A 17,078-nucleotide genomic window follows, 5' to 3' on the forward strand; every position below is an offset into this window, starting at 1 on the left:
CAACTTAAAATGTATTTAAAATTATAGTGAGAAACTTCCCTGGCAGTCCAGTGGTTATTAAGACTTCCAATGGAGAGGGTGCAGGTTTGATCCCTGGTTGGGAAGCCACATGCCTTGCAGCTGAAAACCAAAACATAAAAAAGAAGCAGTATTGTAACAAATTCAATAAAGACTTTTTAAAATGGTCCACACATTAAAAAAAAAATCTTTAGAAACAATAAAATGAAAAATAAAATTATCGTGAAAGTTAAAGTGTTTTGTTGTATACTATCTAAAATCATTTTGTACGGTGCCAATGATATATACACCACACTTTCAGAAATACAAGTACCATGTATTTAGTGACACCTCTGTTTACATAGGATGTCAAATTGTAATTATAACACTATAGCTGAGCTGGTCTGAAATGATTTTAAGAGAGTAAAGAGACTTCCTTATGGTTGAACTTTGCCATGTTATCACACCTTTTTCTCTTGCTCCTTTAGTAAGGAGAAATATTTCATTTGAAGTTTGAGAATTATGTGGAGAAAATTGTCAGCCAGCCTTAGTTCTCTCTCCAGTTGGAAGCTCCACTGTACACTTAGTATTGTATCTTGGGAATTTTCCCCGAAACGACTATATAGAAGACTCTATATAGTTCTGTTCAACTGTCGTACATTCTCTAACACTTGATCTTTGTACCATTCTTATTGGAAAAGACTTTTCAGTTTCAAAACTACACTTACGAACTCTCTACTCTTTTCTCGGAGGATTTGGTGAAGTAACTGTACTTGAATTGTAGGGACTGAAAGAGAAGAGATCTGTGTTCAGCTCTCTGTATGCCAGAGACAAGTCTAGTGAGGTTCCAGGAAAATGGTGCTCAGTTTGCTGACATCAACCATATTGTAATCATTTTAATTAGAGCTGCAGTACATGAATAGTACTAGCCAGGCTAGTAGAACCGTATATGTGGTAAACTGCCAAAAACAGAGTAGAAATGAGCAGTACAGGCATTTCCTAAATTAACAAGTGTTTATAGGACCTGCTGTTCATTTTTTGCAAACATTTTTTACTGTAACCTAGGGTGAAAAACTGTAGAGTTTACATTATAATTCTGTGTGTGTACAGGTGTGTGTGAAATCTGGAATAAAACTTTCATGAAACAATACAATGTGCTGTACACTAGCATTTTTTAAATTATATTTCATATTTCAAAAGATGTTAGGGTGACCCCCAAATTAATTTTATGAGTCACTTGACTTAAATATCTTTGAAAACTACTATTTCTAAGATAACCAAGTCACTAAGAACTATGGGGTTGGCGGGGAAGGAAAAGCAAAAGTGAAATCTGAATACCTGACTTACAGGGTTATTAAGAGGAGAAAGAATATACAAGTAGATGGTGTCCTAAGTGAGAAGATAAATTTTAACCTTTGGTTTTAATGACTTGACTGACAGTGAAATGAAAGGGACTAAAAATCGTGAATACTATTTGGATAAACTAAAGAATCTCTGCTGGTATAAACATAGCAGTTTTAATATTAGAAGGACATTATGGTTATTAAGATTGTGTCATTTAATATTATTTATTATAAAAAGAACCACTCAGTACTAAAAGGGATTTGGAGTTCATCTGATTCAAGCAAACCCAGGTGTTATTCACATTTCCAGATGAGTAGATGAAGCCAAGAGAGGGTAAAGGACTGGCCAGTTGGGGTGAGCACTTGGAATGGGTGCTGGGCAGAGTGGCCTTCAGGTCTTCTGTGACTGCATTTTCACACAAATGCATTTTCCAAACAAAACTACTTCCCCCAGTGTTAACACATTGTGCCATTTTCTGTTTACAGGAAGATATTCCTCGTCAGCTTGTATACATTGGCCTTTACCTCTTTCACATTGCTGGAGCGTATCTTTTAAAGTGAGTTGGGATTTTTCTTGGGTGTGTTCATGGACTGGGCAGATAGTATGCTACTCTGTCTTAATTCGTAATTAATCTTTTCATTTTAAATGTGTTCTTTTAACAGCTTGAATCATCTAGGACTTGTGCTTTTGGTGCTACACTACTTTGTCGAGTTTCTTTTCCACATTTCCCGCCTGTTTTACTTTAGTGATGAAAAGTATCAGAAAGGGTGAGTCTTTCAACTATTCTGTTTCCTGTGTAGTTAAAGTCAGTGCCTATGTTGCAAAGGTCTATGCTATTGCCAAGGTCCATGCTATGGGCAATTATGTTGTTTTATAAGCTACTTTAAATAAAATGACACTTTTTAACAGTTGAAGTTGGTATTTTGTTCTCTAAAATAGTCTTTCTTAGCTTGAGAGATAGTATATTGGAACTTGTAGTTTTGAAGGTTGAGGATTTACTTTTCTGATACAACTTTTCCTATCTTGTTTAGTGCACATTGTTCTTTTGGAGAAGGAATAATGAGGAAAAGTGAACTTTCAGAAGAAATTGAAATAATAGATTATAGAGCCTTAAAGATACAAAAATATTTTGATGGGAAAATTAAATTAAACTTGGACAGCATTGACGTAGTATGTCTTGTAAAGAGCCTTGGGGAGAAAAAAAGTGAAACGAAGACTCTCATGAGAATGGAATACATGGCCTTTGTTTTTATTCAGCCTTTTCCAAAATTGTTCTATATACCAGTAGCTCTGAGAATCATTAATAGTTGTCATACACATACACAAAAAATCAGCTAAACAAAAAAAAAAATCATATTTCTTTAACTGGACTTTTAGAACCTGAAATATGCTATGTTATACAATCTCCAAGAATGTAATATAATATGAAGCATTTCCCTAGCATTTTATTTCAGAATCCTTTTTGCAGAACTGTACGAAATGGCTGTTTTAATATGCAGTTACTTAACAGAAATCTGATTTCTACTAGCATCTTATCTTTGCAATTTTGTGAATCTGACTTTGACATTTTTTCCCACAGATTTTCTCTGTGGGCAGTTCTGTTTGTTTTGGGAAGACTTCTGACTTTAATTCTCTCGGTACTCACTGTTGGCTTTGGCCTGGCAAGAGCAGAGAACCAGAAGCTGGATTTCAGTACTGGAAACTTCAATGTGTTGGCTGTTAGGTAGGGTTGATTTAACACTTTTCTCACCTTGCCCTACAATATAGTATGTATTATCAATTTAAAATGTGAATTGTCTAAAATATAAAGGTATAATTATGAGAGGTAGGGGAAAATACTCATTTGATTTGATTTCATACCTATTGCAATTTCATGTATAAATTAAAGTATCAATACTAAAGCATTTAGATACAAATAAACTAACAAAACAGGAAGAGACTCACAGACTTAGAAAATGAAATGGTTACCGGGGGAGGGGATAATTAGGGAGTTGGGGGTGGACATGTACACTCTGCTGTATTTTAAATGGATAACCAACAAGGACCTACTGTCTAGCACAGGGAACTCTGCTCAATATTCTGCGCCAGCCTGGATTGGGAGAAGGATTTGAGGGAGAGTGGATACATGTATATGTGTGACTGGGTCCCTTTGCTGTTCACCTGAAACTACCACAACAGTTTAATCGGCTGTACCCCAATAAAAAATAAAAAGTTTAAAGTTTGAAAAAAAATTACTAAAGCATTTATTTAACTTCTGGGGTTAATTATTGTGCCCAGTCACTTTAGTCATGTCCAACTCTTTGTGACCCTGTGGACTGTAGCCAGCCAGGCTCCTCTGTCCATGGCATTCTCCGGGCAAGAATACTGGAGTGAGTTGCCATGCCCTCCTCCAAGGGATCTTCCCAACCCAGGGATCAAACCTGAGTCTCTTGCATCTCCTTCATTGGCAGGTGGATTCCTTACCATTAAGCCACCTGGGGTTAAATTATTAGTGGGGTAATTATTCATTAATATAATCCTTGTCAATGTAGTGGGAATTTAGCACTAAGCTAATACTGTCAAAGCAAGAGAGACTACTTTATTCAATGGCATTGCTTGGGTGCACGTTAATTTTCTGTTTATTTCTTTGTATTCTCAGAATTGCTGTTCTGGCATCCATTTGTATTACCCAAGCATTCATGATGTGGAAGTTCATTAATTTTCAACTTCGAAGGTGGAGAGAACATTCTACTTTTCAGGCACCAGCTGTGAAGAAGAAGCCACCAGTGACTAAAGGCAGATCTTCTAGAAAAGGAACAGGTTTGTACTCAGTAAACAGTGAAAAACCTGAAGTAGAAAACACTTTTTTTTTTTAATGTTTTGAAGTCTTATTTATAATCTTATTAAGATTTAAAATCTTAAAAAGAAGAGTTAATTCTACTTACTAGCAAAATTAGAAAGAAAATCATTTTGCCCCATCTTACAGTTTGGTGGTTCCCTTGAATCATTTATTGCCCTCAAAAACCGTCCACTGAAGTTCTTTCTCACAAGTTCTGCAGACTTGGTGACTTTGAGCCCCTCTAGACCAGTGTGTACATGGACACTAAAGTTCTCTCTCACAAGTCCTCCAGAGTTGGTGATTTTGAGCCCCCCTAGACCAGTGTATACATGGGCAGTTTTAATGAGTGAGTATCCTGAAGAGTGATAGTACTTTCGGACATCTTACTCATATTTGAAAAACAAGACCTCTTTCAGCTCCTTCCATCTGCCCTTTAGTCCCAAGAGGAACAGCTCTTGTATAACTCCTGATTGTTTGGCCCTTCATCTTTTACTTTGCCTCTTACCTCTTTTCTCCTTCAGGCTTTTGATTGAAAATGCATTGACAGTGGAATAACTTTTCAACTTGTAGTAGTATAGTTGAAAGTGTAAGACAAGAAATTCCGTTTTAAAATCTTTATCAACTGTGGTGGTTTGCTCCTTTTGTGTCTTTATATCTGATAGTTTATGTCTTCCAGTCTTGTCCTTATTCAGGTTTGTATCAGCAACTCTTGACCCTTTGCGTGTCATATGAATTTTAGTGCATCTTGGTCAGTTTGCACACACACAAAAAACTTCACTGGGGTATCGGGTTGATATTACATTGACTCCATAGATCAACTGAGGGAGAATTGAGTATTTCAACCCATGAGCCTGATGTGTGTGTGAACATCCAGTCTTTCACCTTTAAGTTTGGTGTTAGCTGTGTGTGTATGTGTGTGCGTGTTAAGTTGCTTCAGTCGTGTCCGACTCTTTGTGACCCTACGGACTGTAGCCCACTAGACTCCTTTGTCCTTGGGAATTTCCAAGCAAGAATACTAGACTGGGTTGGCATGCCCTCCTCCGGGGGATCTTCCTAACACAGATATCGAACCCATGTCTCTTACATCACCTGCATTGGCAGATGGGTTCTTTATCACTAGTACTAACTGGGAAGTCCCAAACATGCTATATACCTCCCACTTATATAGAGTATCTCTGATTAAATGTTTTTTAATAACTGCTTTATTGGAATATAATTCATACACGAGAAGTTGACATTTTAAAGTGTACATTTCAGTAATTCTTTAAGTATATTCACAAAATTGTGCATCAGTTCAGTTCAGTTGCTCAGTCATGTCCAACTCTTTGCAACCCCATGAATCGCAGCACCCCAGACCTCCCTGTCCATCACCAACTCCCGGAGTCTACCCAAACCCATGTCCGTCTAGTCGGTGATGCCATCTAGCCATCTCATCCTCTGTTCCCTTCTTCTCCTACCCCCAATCCTTCCCAGCATTAGGGTCTTTTCCAATGAGTCAACTCTTCACATGAGGTGGCCAAAGTATTGGAGTTCAGCTTCAACATCAGTCCTTCCATGAACACCCAGGACTGATCTCCTTTAGGATGGACTGGTTGGATCTCCTTGCAGTCCAAGGACTGTCAGGAGTCTTCTCCAACACCACAGTTCAAAAGCATCAATTCTTCGGTGCTCAGCTTTCTTCACTGTCCAACTCTCACATCCATACATGACTACTGGAAAAACCATACCCTGGACTGGATAGATCTTTGTTTGCAAAGTAATGTCTCTGCTTTTAAATATGCTCTCTAGGTTGGTTATAACTTTACTTCCAAAGAATAAGCGTCTTTTAATTTCATGGCTGCAATCATCATCTGCAGTGATTTTGGAGCCCAAAAAAATAAAGTCTGTTTCCACTGTTTCCCCATCTATTTGCCATGAAGTGATGGAACCAGATGCTATGATCTTAGTTTTCTGACTGTTGAGCTTTAAGCCAACTTTTTCACTCTCCTCCTTCACTTTTATCAAGAGGCTTTTTAGTTCCTCTTCACTTTCTGCCATAAGGGTGGTGTCATCTGCATATCTGAGGTTATTGATATTTCTCCCGTCCATCTTGATTCCAGCTTATGCTTCATCCAGTCCAGCGTTTCTCATAATGTACTCTGCATATAAGTTAAATAAGCAGGATGACAATATACAGGCTTGAGGTACTCCTTTTCCTATTTGGAACCAGTCTGTTGTTCCATGTCCAGTTCTAGCTGTTGCTTCCTGACCTGCATACAGGTTTCTCAATACCACTGCCTAATTCCAGAAGATTTGTATCACCCAGAAAAAACCTCATGCCCACTAGCAGTCATTCCATTCCCTCCTTTCCTCTGCCCCTAGCAACCTCTTACCTGTTCTGTCTCTATAGATTAGCCTTTTCTGGACATTTTTTTTTTTTCACATAGCATGTGTTTAAAATTTATATATATCATACATAGCATGTGTTGATACTTCATTCCTTTCCATGGCCAAATAATAAACGAGTGTATGAAGATACAGTGTTATGTTTATCCGTAAATTGATGAATATTTGGGTTGTTTCCATGTTGGGGCTACTATGACTGATGCTGTTAATATTTGTGTACATATTTTTGTTTGAACACCTGGTTTTTGCTGTTTGGGATATACCTAGGAGTGGAATTGCTGGGTCATATCATAACTGTATATTTAACAGAGAACTGCTAAACTGTTTTCTGAAGTATAACATTATACTAACACATTTATCGTTTCACCTGTTGATATCCAATTATCTCTGCACCATTTGTGAAAAAAACTAGTTTTCATTTAATTGTCTTGATACTCCTATTAAAAAATCAGTTGATTATAAAAGTAGTAATTTATTTCTAGCTCTGTTCTGTTCATCTGGATGTCTGTTCTTATGCCCTTCTCTTGATTACCGTAGCTTTGTAGTAAGTTTTCAAATCATGCAATGTGAGTCTGCCAGTTTTGTTTTTCTCATGTTTTGGGTATTCTGGGTGCCTTGCATTTCCATACAAATTTTAGGATCAGTTTATCATTTTCCTGCAAAAAAGTCATCTGGACTTCATTTGGAGTATCTTGGGTCTGTAGATTGCCTTAGGGAGTGTGAACATAGATGTCTTTATGTCTTTTGAGGTCTTCTTTAATTTTTTTCAATTAAATTTTATAGGTATCAGTGTATAAGTTTTGCACTTCTTCATTAAATTTATTCCTAAGTATTTTATTCTTTTTGATGCTGTTGTAAATAGAATTGTCTGCTTAATTTCATTTTTGGATTTTTCATTGCCAGTGTATAGAAATGCAATGGAATTTTTGCATATTGATCTTGTATCCTACAACATTGCTGTACTTATTGGGGTTTTTTAAAGTTTTATTTCATTATTTAATTGCACATTTGTGGATTTCTTTGCATTTTCAATATACAAGCTCATGTCATCTGCAAAGAGATAGTTTTACTTTTCCCTCTTCAGTCTGGATGCCTTTTATTTCATTTTCTTGCCAAATTACCCTGGCTAGAACCTTCAGAACAATTTTAAATAAGCAAAAACAGACATCCTCACCTTATTCCTGATCTTAGCAGGAAAACATCCAGTCTTTCACCTTTAAGTATAATGTTACCTGTGAGTTTTGCCTAAATGGGTTTCAGCATGTAGAGAAAGTTCCCTTTTTTCCTTTGTTTGTTTGTAATTTATATCGTAAAAGGATGTTAGGTTTTATCACTTGCTTTTTCTGCATCTGTTAAGATCATCAAATGGTTTGTATCCTTTATTATTATCATGCATGCGTGCTCAGTCACTTCAAGTGTGTCTGACTTCCTGTGACTCCATGGACTGTAGCCCACCAGGTTCTTCTGTCCATGGGATTATCTTGGCAAGAATGTTGGAGTGGGTTGCCATTTCCTCTTCTAGATTATTATCATGGATTATATTAATTGATTTTTTTAATGTTAAGCATATAATGCAATCCTGGGATAAAGCTCACTGACTGGTAATGTACATAATCCTTTGAATGTCACTTGATTTGACTTGCTAGTATTTTGTTGAGGATTTTAATATCTGTATTCATAAAGAATATAAATATGTATTTTTGGTAATGTATTTCCTGGCCTAAATCCAAGTTGATGATAATATCTCTTTTGTTGGATTGTTTTTTCAATATTTTGTTAGAATTTTTGCATCTGTGTTCATGTAAAAGATTAGGCTAAAATTAACTGTTTTGTCAGGTTTTGATATGAGTTTTGCTGACTATAAAAGGTATTGGGCAGGTTTGTCCTTCATGTAATGCCGGCATCATTTCTTATTTAAATGTTTGGAAGGATTCACCAGTGAAGCTATCCAACCTAGACTTTTGTTTATAGGAAGATACAGATTTGCATTCTTTAATAGATAATAGGATTATTCAAATTTTTTCTTATCATTTCTTTTTTTGGTAAATTGTATTTTTCAAGGATTTATCCATTTCATCTAAATTTGTGAAATGTATTGATGTAAAATTATTCATAGTATCTACTTATTAATGCCTGTAAAACAGTAATGATTCCCATTTTCCACTTCCCATGTTAGTAATTTATGCCTTTCTCTTTTTTCACTTCCATCAGCCAAGAACTAACATTTGTCTTCTTTTGCTGATTGTCTCAGTTCTGTCATTGATCTCTGTTCTTATTTCCCTTTAATTTGCTGTTTTGTTATTTGTGGCTTTGTTAGAATGAATCATTGATTTTTATCCCTTCTCATGAATTACTTGCAAGTAAGGGCAGACTTCCCTTTCAGCAGTGCTTTACCCTTATTTCACAGGTTTTGATACGTCTTTTTCATTATCATTCAGCTTCAAATATTTTATGATTCCAATTGTGATTTCCTCTTTGACTCATAGATTACTTTTAAGTACATTGTGTAGTTTACAAATATTTGGGTATTTTCTAGTTTTTACTAGTGATTTCTACCTTACACACTGTGGTTAAAAAGCATACTCTGAATGATTTCAGTTCTTTGAAATTTGTTGGGACCTTCATTATGTCTCATCATTTGTTCAGTTTTGATGAATGTTCCCTTTGGCCTTCTCAAGGATGTGTATTGTGTGTTTGTTGAGTATGTTGTTCTATAGGTAGGCATCAGGTCCATTTGTGTGGTCCATTCTTTTGTGTCTTTACTGACTTGGTAGAAGGAGTTCTGCTTGTTCAGTCAGTTATTACAAAAGGTATTGACCCACTTCTCCTTGTAGCTTGTACATTTTTGCTTTAAATATTGTGAGGATATATTACAGGTGCCTCAAAGTTTAGGGCTGTTATAAATCCCTGTGGAATGTGTCCTTTGTTATTGTCACATGTCCATCTTCATCTCTAGTTAGTCTGAATTCACTCTGGCTCACCAATTTTCTTGTAGTAAAATGTTATATCATGGTGTACCTTTCCCTGTTTCCTATTTTTCTACCTTAAACCTTTTCTTGTCCCTAAATATAAATTGTGTTTTGTAAGCAGTGTGTAATTTTAGTTTTTCCTTCCAGTCTGATGAAATTGTTCTTTTTGACAGTTATACTGTGATGTGCATAAGTTTGATTTTCTTTATGTATGTCCTGCCCTGCGTTGTACCTAGCTTCTTGAATCTTGGCTTGGTTTCTTTTACTGTTTGGGGAAATTCTTCACCATTATTTCTTCAGATATTGCTTCTGCCCCATTCTCTTTCTCCTGTCCTTCGGGAATTCCAGTACATGTGTTTAAACCTCTTTATCCTGTCCTTTTATATCTTCTCATGCTTTTCTGGTTTTTTTCCATCCTTTTTTTTCTGAGTTTCAGTATGAGTATTTTTTTCTAGTTCACTAATCTCTTCTGTTGTGTCTAATCTGCTGTTAAATTTTTATTAAATTTATATTTTTAGTTGCGCTATTTTCCAGTCCTAGGGTTAAAGATCTTTGAGTCCTTGGATGAAACGACTTGTCTTTGCATTTATTTTTATTAGTCATTGTTCTATTAATGTCCCTGTCTGACAGCTCCACATCTGGCTCATCTGAGGATCTATTTCTGATATTTTTTTTTCTCTTAGTTTTCAATCATTTGGTCTTGTTTTCTGACACACCTGGTAATTTTTAATTGAATACTGAATGTTTTGTGTAAAAGAATGTAGATACTGTGGCTGCATCAGTAGAAACTCTGGATTAAATATGAGTGGATCATTCTATGTCACTGAAGCCAATCTATTTCCAGTTCACCCTCATTCCTAGGACACCAACTATTTCTAAGAACTTTCTTCTCTGATAGGCGCCGAATACTTATTTTTATCTCCCTGTCATTGTGAGACGTCCCAATTCTCTGTGTAGCTTTTTGTTCACAGAGTTACTTTCTGCTGGATTTCTCTGAGTCTTGCTTGGTGTGTGTGCACATTTGTGTGTATATATGTGCTATGTGCTCATTTAAGTAGCTGGCTAAATCCCTTGGGGGAGAAATATTCTTAGCTGACTTGTTTTTTTCCCCAGTGCCTTCAAATAGCCATTTTTATGTTCTCCTTTTATGGGTATTTTTGGAGGGAGGATTGGTCTGACATCAGTTATTCCACCCTAGCTTGAAGAAGGCCATTATAACACTCTTAAACATAAGAGTTATCCTAAATGGCAATTTTTTAATATGTTGTAAAGAAACATATCCCCAAGAACCTCCCTTGTCTGCTGTCCAGTGTAAAAAATATTCCTGTTTTTCTATGAAAGTGTTGCTTTGCAGACTTTGTTGTATAATTCTTCTTGTTCTTGCTTTCCTTTTTTGAACTATTTTTTGAGATATAATTGACATATTATAATTCCTTTTAATTTGCTGCTTTCAGTTCATTGTGTTTAACTTATTAGCGTGTTTTATGATTGGTTAAATACTCATATGGATTAAGCACTAGTAAGTTTCACCTAAGGGCATAAGAATATATATTGGGTTTTAAATTTTCTTTTCTGAAGGTACCTTTATGTATAAAAGATACTGTCATTTACACTTATTTATAAAAGAAAGTAATCCTGATTTTTTTTCTCTTTTCAGAAAATGGTGTCAATGGAACAGTAACCTCAAATGGAGCAGACTCTCCCCGTAATAGAAAAGAGAAATCTTCATAATGAATTATAATCTAATTGATTAATGTCCCCAAAGAAATCTGCTTTTTACTATATCTTTCAGCACTAGAGATTTTTTTCTGTTCCTGAAAATACGTTTTCTGCTCTTTGATTCTTGCTACTATTGCATTGTTTCATGCATTTTTTTAAAGGGCATTTGAGGGGAGGATGATTCCTATGAGTGAAAAAATGTTTTAGCTTAGACTAAGCTACCTGCCTTCAAAATAGTTTAGGGACCACCATCATATTTTATTTTATTTTATTTTGTTTTTTATCTTTAAGCATTTTTCTAATGATTTGAAGAGATAACTATTTACAAAAATTACACATATCAGTGATACAATTTCTTGCTCTCACCAATTTTTTATATTAAGCAAGATGGCCTGTTCCAGCAGGGTCATATTTTTTAAGTTATCTTTCAGGGCAAAATGGAAATAATATAAAGTTGGATGTCAAATTTTAATATGTTTTCAGTGTTCTCTAATTTTTAGGAATTTTTGTAGCCTTTACACTTGGGGAAAAAGATTTGTAAATTCACCAAAATACTTGTGTGCTTTATTTTATAGTGATTGTTAATGCTACATCCCCATTTTTTTAAGGAAAGAAACATACTTTTGGTTACGATATGTGGAGATATATTGCCATGTATATTGAATCAAAATATCTTAACATAAAAGTACTTGTGAAGTAATAGCTTTCTTGTGCATTTTCAACACTTGTAAACTGGAAATCAGAAAATTAAATGTTTCCTATAAAGAAGAAAATTTGACCATAGCCCTTTTTGATATGTTTATTAAATAATGATTCTTAATGGGGCTTGTCATAAGTTTGATATGCACAGGATCTTAGAAAAATACTGTTTAACCTAAAAACCCTTTTAAAAAATAATGCCTCCTTGATTTATATACATGAAAAGGATGTCAATATTTGAAAATATTTAATGCACTAACCTCAAATTGAAAATTCAGGTGGATAAATAATCTTACAAAAGACAGTGCTTTATGTTATAACTGTAGCTTTGGTTCCATCCTTATTTGAGAAACCATTTATCTGTATAAAACATATTTTTGGATAAATATATATATATATATATATTTGTATCTCTACAGAAAGGCTCTAAAAAACATTTGGGTAAAATATTTGGTTCCCTTTTCTATAATTATCCTTTCAAATCTTTATAGCTGTCCTTGGGTTTTTGTCATCTTTACAAGACACATATCACTCCTTTCAATGTTCACATCTTGCTCCCCACTTCTCACTTCTGTCACCAGCTAATGTTTGCGCCATTTTTAGTATAAAAGTTGCAGACCTGGTCACTCTGCAGTTTAATGAGTTGCCATGCTGCTAGAAAGTGCTTTCTGTTTCCAGCTGTTTACCTACTTTCTGGAAAAAGTAGTAGCTCTCTGTAGCATCATGGAGTTTCCGTGGAACCAAATCTCTGCCATTAAAAACTGGCCTTATATTGAACTATACATTGAGAAATCAATCAGAATAAAAATTTTTACTTTCACAAGCTGCATCTTGAACGTTTTCTTTGTTAGCAAATTTTACACTATTTTTAGTGTCTAATCTCATTAAAAGGTACACATTTATTTTTAGAAGTGAATTTTTTTTTTAATATTTATTTTTGGTTGCATTGGGTCTTTGCTGCTGTGTATAGACTTTGTGTAGTTGCAGCAGAAGGGGTCTACTCTCTCTCAGGCTTCTTGTCGTGGCTTCTGTTGTTGGGAACATGGCCTCTAGGATGCACCAGCTTCAGTAGCTGCAGCACACCTGCTTAGTTGCCCTGAGGAATGTGGTATCTTCCCAGACCCCAGGGATCAGAGCCATGTCTCCTGCTTTGTTGCAGGCGAATTCTTAACCACTGGACCACCAGGGAAGTCCTGTACACATGTTTAAAGAGCATACTTTTGATAAGCATTTAGGATAGCCTTTCCTCCAAAGTAACACATGTTCTACCAAAAAGCATGATTAGTTTCATGTATTATTTATGAGAGCATGTCTGAGAAAAAATGGTTTATAACCAAATTCAAGGACTGTTGGGCCAAACAAACTTAACGGTGTGTCTCTTCCTGCCAGACTGGTCATCCTTTACATGCATACATGCTTCCTGACACACCTAGAATGGCAGCAGTGGGGACCCAACATGCAGTGACTCCACACTCAGTGGAGGAATCTTCTTGCTATGAAATTACAGCACTTACTACAGGTGCTGCAAACCCACTGAGCATATGCTATGGGTTTTGATGTGAAGCCGTTGGCATTACAAAACACACATATGCAGCAGTGTACTTGTAAAGAGTAAGCCCTAGATCCCCTCCAAGTAAGGTTTCCCTACAGGCCCCCAGAGGCTGCGTGTCCCCCAGCCTGTCACACTGAAGCCTGTGGGGAAGCATCATGGAGTGACCTTGAACCAGTTGCTTTGCCACTCTGGGGGTGTCTTTCCCCCCAAAAGATGCCTTCTTGCCAGCATTTTAGGATATGACTGTGAGTGGCCCAGGTGGACTCTTCTGGAAAAAAATGGATTAACATTCTTCTAAAATTAGTTGTGCATAGTCTTTAAGTTCAGAACTAATCCTGGAGCAATGCTTGTGTAAGCGAGGGAATGGGAGAGAAACATGTCACACAGATGTTGGCAACAGCTAATGACACCCTTTATCTCCAAGGTGTTCCCAGATGCTTTCACAGAAAACTAGTTCTGTGGCCTGTGTACAATCAATAAAACTCAGTTGATGTTGATCACCTGTTTGCATTTTTTAAAAAGTAACCTTCAGAGTAACCCTGGAGGAAATTATAGGTTAGTGCTTAAACAGATGTTTTTCCCCCAAGGGATGTTTTTCACCCTAGGTATGATACTTGATTCAGTTACAAAACATTATCTACTATGAAACTTCAACACAAAAGATAATGCAGAGTAGAAATTAGCTAGTGTTGAAAGAATTAAAGACTTACAGTTAATAAGAATTAACGAAGGGCCTGAAGAGAGTAAATGGGGTTGAACTGAGTACATGTTTTAGAAGCCCTGGGTATACAACTCAACCCACTAGAATGGAATACAAGAAGGCAAACCTACAGCATAGGGAACTATATTCCATATCCTGTAATAAACCATAATGACAATTATTTGAAAAAAAATATGAGGACTTCCTTGGAGGTCCAGTGGTTAAGACTGTGCTTCCAATGCAGGGGGTACAAGTTCAATCATGTCTGGGAACTAAGATCCCACATACCATGTGGTGTGGCCAAAAAAAAAATTTTAATTAAGAATGTACATAGGTATAAATTAATCACTTTGCCATACACCACAGAAACTAACACTACTTTGTAAATCAACTGTACTTCAGGAATAGGGCTTTGACCATCTGATTACTAAACACTGTGTAAAGCCATTAGCCATTCACATTAGGCAGCACCCACCAGGGCTCAGCTCTATCCTGTGAAGACAGCAGACAGCCAAGTCTTTAAAAAGAGAAACTAGTCTTGTGCTTAGCTAAGCATGACTTGCTTAACAAAAAGCTGCACTAGGTACCTATGTGTCACACATCAACCAGATTTATCCAAAATTCAAGGAAAGGCTAAGCCAATTTGCCTAGCTTAACTATTTTTGTGAAAAGATTATTACTATATTTGCTTAAAGCTGAAATCAAACATTTTGTGTTCTAAAAAAAAATCAAAAACTTAAGAAGCTTAGGTTCCATCACATAAATATTAGTAACTTTGAATTTACACTGGCCAAAGAAAGAAATCTCTTATTTTGAAGATCCAAACTTTAATGATAAATAGCTTGCTGATTTCCATGAACATTAATAAGTACATAGTGGCAAAACTAGAAGGCCAAACTTCAAATCTTGACTCCACCCATCAGCTCTGTATGATCTAGTTAACATCTGTGACTCAGTTTACTGAGAGTGATAGCACTGTCCCCATGAAGTAATTCTAAGAATGGATTGTGCATAGCTCCATGCCTGATGCCTGTCAAATGTTATTCGTTAGCTCATAAGTTTGTGGCAAATAGTTCATGGAATGAATGGCTCATAGTATTATTAAGTAATTTTAGTTAACTACTTTTCCCTGTAAGACCTCATTGCATGAGGCTGATGAGTACTTACTCACTGAGCAAGGACAGGGCTTCATGGCTGCTGCCCTTGAGCTCAGGGGCCAGCGATACTGCAAGAGATGTTCAAGTCACCATCACAGCCTTTAATCGTTTGAAGACTGCTTGCATGCTTTTACCCAACATGAATGTCCATAAAGCAAACTTTCAAGTCTGTATCAAATGAATTACATTTATGTGATAACAATAATCATAAAAGCAAATAGTATGTGTAATCTCTAAAAAATGATTTTTTAAAAATCAGGTACCTATGGTTATGAAACTATACCTTCATTTAGATGGCATGTACCACTTCCAGAGAGCTATTAGCTGCTTAGAATTGCCTTACCTTCTAACAGATTCAAACTCCATCAGGTAAGTGAGCATATTTACCTGGGAAAGGAAAAGGGTGTATTACAAGATAGTGTTTATCAAGAAATTTGAGCTGATCTCATAAAATGTCCTAGAAATTACAACTGAACTGGGGGGCCTAGATGTGGCAGATACCCAAGTGTGGATAATATATGAACCAGACCAAAATCTGAAGACTGAGGTTGTTACTCTTGTTATATGTTGGTTGACTGACTTCGGGACTAATAGTTTCTTCCCCCCTTAAATATGAGAAACTATGGTAATACTCCTTGTGAGAACAATTTGAGATTAATGTTTCAAAAATGCAACTTTACCAAATTTAGGTTACTAGTGATCTGACCAAATAGAGTGGTCCTTTTCTATTTCTTGCTGATTTCATTCACAATGAACAGAACAGTAAGAGGTAGGGGCTTCCCTGGCAGTCCAGTGTTTAAGACTCCACGGTTCCACTGCAGGGGGCATGGTTTGATCCCTGGTTGGGGAACTAAGATCCTGTATGCCACAGGGCACAGGCAAAAACAAGCAATTTTTAAAGACCCAGAACAGTAAGACACAGGTTATTTGTAACTCAGATCAGAGGGGAAAATGCTTATACTGTATCTATGCTAATAAAAGATTAAGTGCTTTTAAAAAGTGAATTCAATTCTGTAGGATTAAGGTCTAGAAGACTACCAGGACTACGTTAGAAGACTGGTGATTAACCAAATTCTAATACACATATGAAGCTTTAAAGAGTTCAAAAGAAAATACTCGAGGCTTGGTTCAACCTTATCTTCAAAGAGAACTTGGGTAACTACACATCAGTCATTCTCAGTGAATAGAAAGCCCAGTTCTAACCTAGAAGTCATTTCTCAGTCGATACCATGACATAGTGGGTCAGCTCTGTCTCAGTGCAGAAATAATGGTATCTAGGAACAAGAGGAGGATGGGGAAATAGCCCTTTAGCCAAAAGAAGTCTTTCTTAGGTGAAATATTCTGCAGTGATTTTCATTGAAGTTTATAGAGCACATTTCTAAATATTGGTCATTATACAGAAAGCAGGCTCATCTCATTTATTCTTCTGTGATATAGCATCTTAATTTTGCATGGTCTGTGGGTTTTTTCCTTTTTTTTCAATGAATATTGAAACAATAAAGAATTTGAAAAGCAAAGCCATTTTGTGGACTGTAGCTTCAGGTTTAAGTAATCATGACTTTTCTTGTTTTACTGGATTTTGATGAGCGCCAACGTTCTAATTACAGTCCAGCGTCTCTCGTTCTGCCGCAGCGCCAATCATCCCCCATTATGAATGGACGTGGAGTAAGTGCCTGGTTAGGGCTGCAGCAGTCACCACCGTCATTTTCCGCTCCCGCTCGTCCACGTCAGCGCTCCA

The 17,078-nt window shown here is 36.3% G+C and overlaps 1 protein-coding gene across 1 annotated transcript in view; it reads left to right on the plus strand.

The window, feature by feature from the left end:
• Positions 1-12,754, plus strand: part of TRAM1 (translocation associated membrane protein 1) — a 32,189-nt gene extending 19,435 nt beyond the window's left edge. The window contains exons 7-11 of the mRNA XM_065903339.1: positions 1,827-1,897; positions 2,004-2,108; positions 2,921-3,064; positions 3,980-4,140; positions 11,171-12,754. Of these exons, the coding sequence (XP_065759411.1) occupies positions 1,827-1,897; positions 2,004-2,108; positions 2,921-3,064; positions 3,980-4,140; positions 11,171-11,244 (555 nt within the window). The 3' untranslated portion in view covers positions 11,245-12,754. The remainder of the gene's footprint in view (positions 1-1,826; positions 1,898-2,003; positions 2,109-2,920; positions 3,065-3,979; positions 4,141-11,170) is intronic.
• The last annotated feature ends 4,324 nt before the right edge of the window (positions 12,755-17,078 follow it).

This window comes from Muntiacus reevesi, chromosome 12 (assembly GCF_963930625.1).
Source record: "Muntiacus reevesi chromosome 12, mMunRee1.1, whole genome shotgun sequence".
Classification (NCBI taxonomy): Eukaryota; Metazoa; Chordata; class Mammalia; order Artiodactyla; family Cervidae; genus Muntiacus; species Muntiacus reevesi.